Raw genomic sequence first — 7,263 nt, forward strand, 5'->3', positions numbered from 1 at the left:
CAGACCAGAACTTGGCTGGAGATCCTGGCTAGGTTGCTGATCAACTGAACGCTGTCTCCGTGTCATTCCTTCTTTGCCGACTCCGTCCACACCTTTGGGGACCCCTGGACCCGCTGGGGTCGGACCCCAGCACAGAAACTCAGGTAATAACCAAAAGAGTTATTGATGAAAGATCAAGCTGCAGAAATAACCAATCAATATGGATGTCTATATACCCAGATAGGTACCTTGATAGATGCATTTTATTTAGAACTGTAAGGATAACTATCCATTGTTACCAGGACTGCTAGACAGGGGAGAGGGGTGAAGATAAGAGGAACATCTTTTACCTAGAGAATACAGTTATTTACTTAGGAATACTAAAAAGTAAAACAGAGAGAAAAAGAAAAAAAAACCTCAAACAGATTACAAAAGAAGGTACCAAAACCAAGTTTTAATACCTCCTGTTCCCCTCCTTCCTAACTCCTCCCACTAACATGCTTGCTCTGGAGAAAGGAGAAAGGCTTTTCATTTAATTAAAATGTAAAATACTTTCTTTTTTTACTGGCTGGTGGCTAGGAACATTCTGCTGACTCAGCAGTGAATAATCAGCTTTGACCTAAATCATAAAATAACTCAACGTGGCAGCTGCAGTTGCATAAGCATGATACAAATCCGCAGTTCCTTCTCTCCCCCTCCCTCTCCTCTCCTCCCCACCCCCTCCAGACTTGGAGCAGGCAAGCCAGTTACAGCAGGTTCTTTCTGTCTCTCCACCCCCATCTGGTTCGTCTACCATCATTTTTCATCTGATCTATTTTAAAAACGCTCCATGGAACCAGATTTGACCTCATCTCCTCCCTCCCACAGCAAACCCCAGCCAGGGGCTTTGCCACACCGGTTCTCCCTGCTGGGCTCTTGCCCTGTCCTCCAGCTCCCTCAACCTGATGCCCTCCATTACACACCAGCACGCCAAAATGACACAGCAGAAAGCAGCGCTTCTTATATCAGTACATACAGACCATCCCCAAACTCTCTACTGCTTCTCTTAAGAATACAGCTGGACCGGGCCAATTTCGGCTCTACTGCCCAGGAACACTGGGCCTATTCTACACGGCTGACATGCCTGGCACTTGCTGAGAGGATGGGGTGAGGCTCTAGGATGGTGGGAGGGGTGTTAGAATAAAAGATAGCAGCATTTAATAAAAGGTAGCATCCACCAAGCCTTTCTAACAGCCTGGTTCTGATTTATTTTACTGTATACTTTAAGGGAGGATTTGAGGGGCCTGTAAAAGTGGGCTACCAAAAAAAAAAAAAAAAAAAAAGCACTTGATGAACCAGAAAACAAAATCTTTGCACACAGACTCAAAGCATCTGGGAGTGTCTGATGAGGAAATATGGGTGTGCGGCTATGTCCACATGTGTACCCCTGTGGAGACAGGAGTTGGGGACTCCACATGGCCTTCACATCTGGGTGGAAGGGGGGGACACACAAGGTGAACTGAGGAACTGTTTTGCATGTCCCCCAAGGAAATAAGGAGGAATAAGTTTGGGTTTAAGGGCATTTTTCTGTTTATGCAGGTGGAAAATTATTTGAACACATACATATCTGGAGAACACTGGAAAATTCCTATCTCGGGAGGGCAAGACTGACCACTGTTAAGTTGGTCAGAATGTCTTTGCAGTTCTACTTAGAAGGCAGAGGACCGGCCAGATAAGCTTTCTTGAACCTTTGATGTCAGGAATTGGGAAAAGGGAGGATCTTATAATTTTTGTCATTAGAGTTTCTAAACTCCTCCTAGCTTGGTGCTGGCAGTGTCCAGGGGAGGTGTGGGCTGCCAAAGGGACTGTGTACAACCTGTCTTTCTGGAACAGGGCTACAGGCAGGAGCAATTTTCATATCTTGGGAAGGTTTGTACCTATCTGGCCTGAGGGGATCTGCTAAGCTATACTACTCCAGAAGGTCTTTGCCTAAGAGGTCACCTACCCTCAATGGGTTTGGGGAATGCAAAGGGACCTGTAACATCCAACTGCCCAGAGAACTACCCCCTGTGGCCTGGTTTCTCTCCTAAGGGACAGACTGAACAGCCTCAAGATTCTTGATTTCTAGTTGAAATATAAGGGTAGTTCTTGTCTCAGACACTAGCAGCATCAGACAGCAAAAAAGAAGCCGTGCCTGTGTGCACGAGACACTGAAATAGCAGTGGCCAGCACTCATGTGTCCCCCTTCTAAGCCCCATTAGCCTGTCTGGTGGCAGAAATAGCAACTCTTCCTGCATTCCCACATCCTCTCTCCCCTCCCCCACTTTCTCTATCTCTAGATCTAGCCAGCAAGCAACCACCAAGTAACTACCCTCACTGACCACCTTCATTGACTAATGGTTGGGCTACAAGGTGCCCAAGTGTCTCATGCAATCCTTGCAACCACACAATCCTGTGTAGGGTGAGGCAGGTTACTTTGCCAAGCACTCCCAGCCATAGAAAAGTGGTAGAGAGATGCAGCCTCCAGCAGCCTGGCTCGGAGATTTCTGATATCAGAGTTTAAATGTTGAAACTTCCTAGAAATACAAGTTGCAGAACTTCTCTATAAAGCCTCTCTAACCTATTCCAGCTCACAGAAATCTTTCCCCTTCTTTGAACTTTTACTGTTCTTGAATCCTAACCACAGAATCTGTCTATTAGCTTTGCTTCCCAGTTAGATATAAAATTTATCAAGGGACCACTGATGATTCATTTATTTTGCCCCAATTCACTCATCTAAACTCTCCTTCCAAAGAGTTTTAAGATGTGAGTGGGTCCCGGCTGGCATGCCCAGTATTTGAGCATCGACCTATGAACCAGGAGGTCACGGTTCATTCCCTGTCAGGGCACATGCTCAGGTTGTGGGCTTGATCCCCAGTGTGGGAGCAAGCAGGAGGCAGCCCATCAGTGATTCTCTCTCATCATTAATAGTTCTATCTCTCTTTCCCCCTCCCTTCCCCTCTGAAATCAATTAAAAAAAAAAGATATGAGCTGGCAGGTTGAGGTAGAGGTAGACAATGTCAGAAAAATCTTACAATCAGCAGAAGCCTCCAGGACAGTGATTCTCAACCTTCCTAATGCCGTGACCCTTTAATACAGCTCCTCATGTTGTGGTGACCTCCAACCATAAAATTACTTTTGCTACTGTTATGAATCGTACTGTAAATATCTGATATGCAGGATGTATTTTCATTGTTCGCGACCCACAGGTTGAGAACCGCTGCTCCAGGATAATGTGTGTGCTAGAAAGAGAAGGAATCAGGAGACCAGGGCTCTACTCAGGGCCTGTCATTTGCGTGAGTCACTGCTTGGTTCCATTTCCTTATTGGTACTAGGAAAATTATAATACTGCCCAGCTTAGCTCCTGGACTTGTCATTTGCTCCTATCAGATCATATAAGTGAAAGTGCTTTGTATAAAGAGCCCTGCCAATGAAAATTACTATGCCTATGAGCAGCTACTTAAGTATCTTCTTTTTAACACCAGGTAATCGTATGCAAAATTCATTCATCTAAAGCACACATGTAGGAAATGGGAGGGGGGAGGAGTAATGGGGGCAGATAAAAAAGGGAAGAAAAGAAAGAGGGAGAGGAAGAAGCGAGTATAGAGACCACCAGGAAGGCCAAAAGAGACCCCTCTGAGAGCATGGCCCAGATGGTACTTACATAGGCAGATGGCAGCCAGGAGTCGGAGGCCAAACTCTGGGGGAAAGCAGGTGGGGAAGAACGGCTGTAGCACGTAGTTAGAGAAGGTGAGGGCGATGACAGCTTGGTTGGTGGGGTAAATCACCAGCACAGCAATCCATAGCCTTAGGAACCTGAAGAGGGAACAGGACAAGATTTGACCCAAGATAGCAATGGACACCCCCACCCCCACCGAAGGCATGGCAGGTATTTAGAAGTCATCAGGGAAAGCCTGGGCAAGTCACAGGGCAGCATTAGGAGGGCAGGTGGGCTAAAGAGATGCATTTCCCTTTTGTTTTCCAGATGCTGAGGAGCCCAGTCCCCCCAAGCCCCCACCCTGAAATGGTACACCCAGCCCTCGGCACTGACAATAAAATCCTATATAATAAAAGGCTAATATGCAAATCGACCAAACAGCAGAACTACTGGTTGTTATGACGTGCACTGACCACGAGGGGACAGACACTCAACGCAGGAGCTGCCCCCTAGTGGTCAGTGCGCTCCCACAGGCGGAGCGTTGCTCAGCCAGAAGCCAGGTTCACGGCTGGAGAGTACAGCAGCAGTGGTGGGAGCTCTCCTGCCTTCGTGGCAGTGCTAAGGATGTCCGACTGATAGCTTAAATCCACTCCCCATGGGTAGCGGACCTAAGCTGTCAGTCAGACATCCCCCAAGGGCTCCCGGACTGCGAGAGGGTGCAGGCTGGGCTGAGGGACCCTCTGGATGCACAAATTTTGTGTACTGGGTCTCTAGTGATTTAATGATAAAAAGTTAAGTTTTAACTAGTGCTCACACACATCTTGGCTTTATTTAACTCTTCCCTCTTCTTTCATTATCTCTTCTTTACCATTTTGGCCCCCAGCATCCAATGGTGGAAAATAAAATTTGCAACCTCAGAATTTTAAAAGCCAGGACATGCAACTGCCAGGGGAGGCACCGAGCAGGTGTTGCGGGAGTAGTGTCCTCCACATCCTTGGGCTCATCAGGTGCAGGTTGAGTACTTCAGTAGCAGGGATGCAGAAACTGAGGAAATTCAAGATCAGAGCCTGGCTCGGAGGGAGGCCATTATCCTAGGTAATATGAGAAGAGAGCACCTCTGTCTCTTAGGTGGGCCCTCTCATTTGTCAAGATAAAAGAGCTTAGTTTTATGAAGTGCTTTTCCTCGAAATCTCCAGAGTTATCATATTTGCTCTTACTCATACACTCTTGACCACTAAGGTCAACAGATTAAAACTACAACCTGGTTCCTCTGTCACTCTCAGGGGCATCAAGGGGACACAAGGCTTTGCTAGCAAGCATGGAGGCAAAAGAGGAATCCCATTCTCTAGCTCTCCTCAGCACATTGGAAACCCCTGGTCTTGGCTTCCTAGGCCACTTAGGTCTACACAGAGCCTCTTACCCAGCCAGTCCTCCAAAGATGTCCTTGACGTAGGAGTAGTCACCTCCAGATTTGGGGATGGTGACCCCAAGCTCAGCATAGCAAAGGGCTCCCACAGCTGTAATGAGACCCGTCACGATCCAGATGATAAGAGCAAGGCCCACAGAGCCCGCATTCTCCAGCACACCCTTTGGCGAGACGAAGATTCCAGAGCCAATGATGTTCCCTGCATGAGGTACCAAAAGTAACAGGGAGACAGGAGCATCAGCACAGGTGGCAGGACCAGCATTTGCGGGGTAATCTCATCTCTGAGCTGAGAATTTTAAAAGCCAGGACATGCAACTGCCAGGGGAGGCACTGAGCAGGTGTTGCGGGAGTAGTGTCTAAAATACTGACTGTTGGGTTGTGTGAATCAGGGAGATGTGTCTAGCAATAATTCTTCTTAGAAGCAGAGGAGGAGGAGCAGACAACAGGCACTTAGAGACCAGGAACGTGGTCAGGTACTCTACATTTCTTCTTTAATCCTTAGGATAAACCTATGGAGTCAGATATCATTTCTCCCACGTTACAGAGGAGGAAACTGAGTCTCAGAGATAGCAAGTGCATTGCCCAAGTCCACACAGTAACAAGTGCTAGTGCAAGTACTGAACTTCAGGGCCCTCTGGCTGGGCGGCACATGATCTACCCCAGGCTGGAAAAGGCAGGGCTGGAAAAGTGGGCTGCCTCAGAGACCAGCTGTCAGTTAGCTTCAAAAGTGAGACAAAGGGTCCTGGACCACATGTCTCAATGGTTAGAGCTTAGATCGTGGGCCTGTGCACCAGAGGGTCTCGAGTTCGATTCCTAGTCAAGGGTACATACCTGGGTTTTAGGTTCATTCCACGCCCCAGGTTGGGGCACATGTGGGAGGCAACCAATCGATGTACCTCTCTCACATTGATGTTTCTCTCTCTCCTTCTCCTCTCTCTTTCTCTCTGCTCCCCTCTCTCACTTTCTTTAAATATCAATGGAAAAAATATCCTCATTCCTTGGTTAAGGATTAAAAAAAAAAAGTGAGTCAAAGAGACAGAGTGTGGTCATACCCCATGACTGGGGGTTTTCTAGACCCATGGCATGGATAGCACTCCTGGAGGCTAGCCTCTACCCTAAACATGACAGCTCCACCCTTGGTGAGAAACAGAAATAAACCCTATAAAAAGTCCTAGTCATTTGGAAGTGGTTTATAGACGTGCAATCAGTGCAAAGCCTCAGCACTATATTCTTCCAAAGGTCGTTCTCCTCCACTGTTTCATGTCACCCTCACAACAACATTATGAAATTCAGGAAGAGGAAGAAATTTTATTTACTTTATTTATTTATAAAGTGAACAGGATTTTGTTGTTTAAATATTTTTTAATTTACTGATTTGGGGGGGGGAGGGGGAGAGAGAGAAAGATTGGTTTGTTGTTCTATTTACTTATGCATTCATTGGTTGCTCCTTGTTTGTGCCCTGACCGGGGATTGAACCCGAAACCTTGGTTTTTGAGGAAAATGCTCTAACCAACTGAGTTACCTGCCCAGGACCTAGGTATTTCTCTATTTTTACAAACTAAGAAACTACGAGAGGTTAAGTGGCTTTCTCCAAATTCCACAGCTACTGACAAGTAAAACTGGATGTAGAAGTCAGTCTCTTGATGCTTAACCCAGGACTTTTTCCATTTATCCACTTCTGTACCCGAGGCTGGGCTTCTCCAGAGAGGGGAGGCCAGCAGCCAGCACTGAATGTGTATATTGGGCAGGGGAGGAGTAGGAGTGTGGAGGAAGCAACTACATGCTCCTTCTACATGTCTACTACATGTCTACTTCTTATGATTTAAGATGGGATCAGGGTCTATTGAACAGATGCTTTGAAAGCTACCTTCGAACCCCACCCCAGCTGCACCACCAAAGGCCTGAAGAAGGAAGCAGAAGCTAAGTGGATCCAGGTAGAAATGCAGAGTAATTATGAGGCCAGTTGGATTTGACAGTGTTCTGAGGACATCTCAGCTCCCCACCATATCCTTCTAGTTATTTGGAACTAGTGCTTAGCTGAAACAGATGCAGACTGTTTCAAAAACAGTCTTTCAGACCTCAGCCATAACTCAATCTCAATCCAGTCTTGAAACTCACTTCTAAACCAAAATTCAATTTTTAATCCCAGGTCATACATCCAGTTATTTCAGCCAAAGGGAAA

The 7,263-nt window shown here is 46.7% G+C and overlaps 1 protein-coding gene across 1 annotated transcript in view; it reads right to left on the reverse strand.

Annotated features, from left to right (window-relative positions):
- The window catches only part of SLC7A8 (solute carrier family 7 (amino acid transporter light chain, L system), member 8), a 50,153-nt gene that overhangs the window by 29,161 nt on the left and 13,729 nt on the right, over positions 1-7,263 (reverse strand). Inside the window, exons 3-4 of the mRNA XM_006776790.2 lie at positions 5,076-5,280; positions 3,662-3,813 (exon numbers count right to left, since the gene is read on the reverse strand). Coding sequence (XP_006776853.1) covers positions 3,662-3,813; positions 5,076-5,280 — 357 coding nt within the window. The remainder of the gene's footprint in view (positions 1-3,661; positions 3,814-5,075; positions 5,281-7,263) is intronic.

Source organism: Myotis davidii, unplaced genomic scaffold, assembly GCF_000327345.1.
Source record: "Myotis davidii unplaced genomic scaffold, ASM32734v1 scaffold1949, whole genome shotgun sequence".
NCBI classification, from domain to species: Eukaryota; Metazoa; Chordata; class Mammalia; order Chiroptera; family Vespertilionidae; genus Myotis; species Myotis davidii.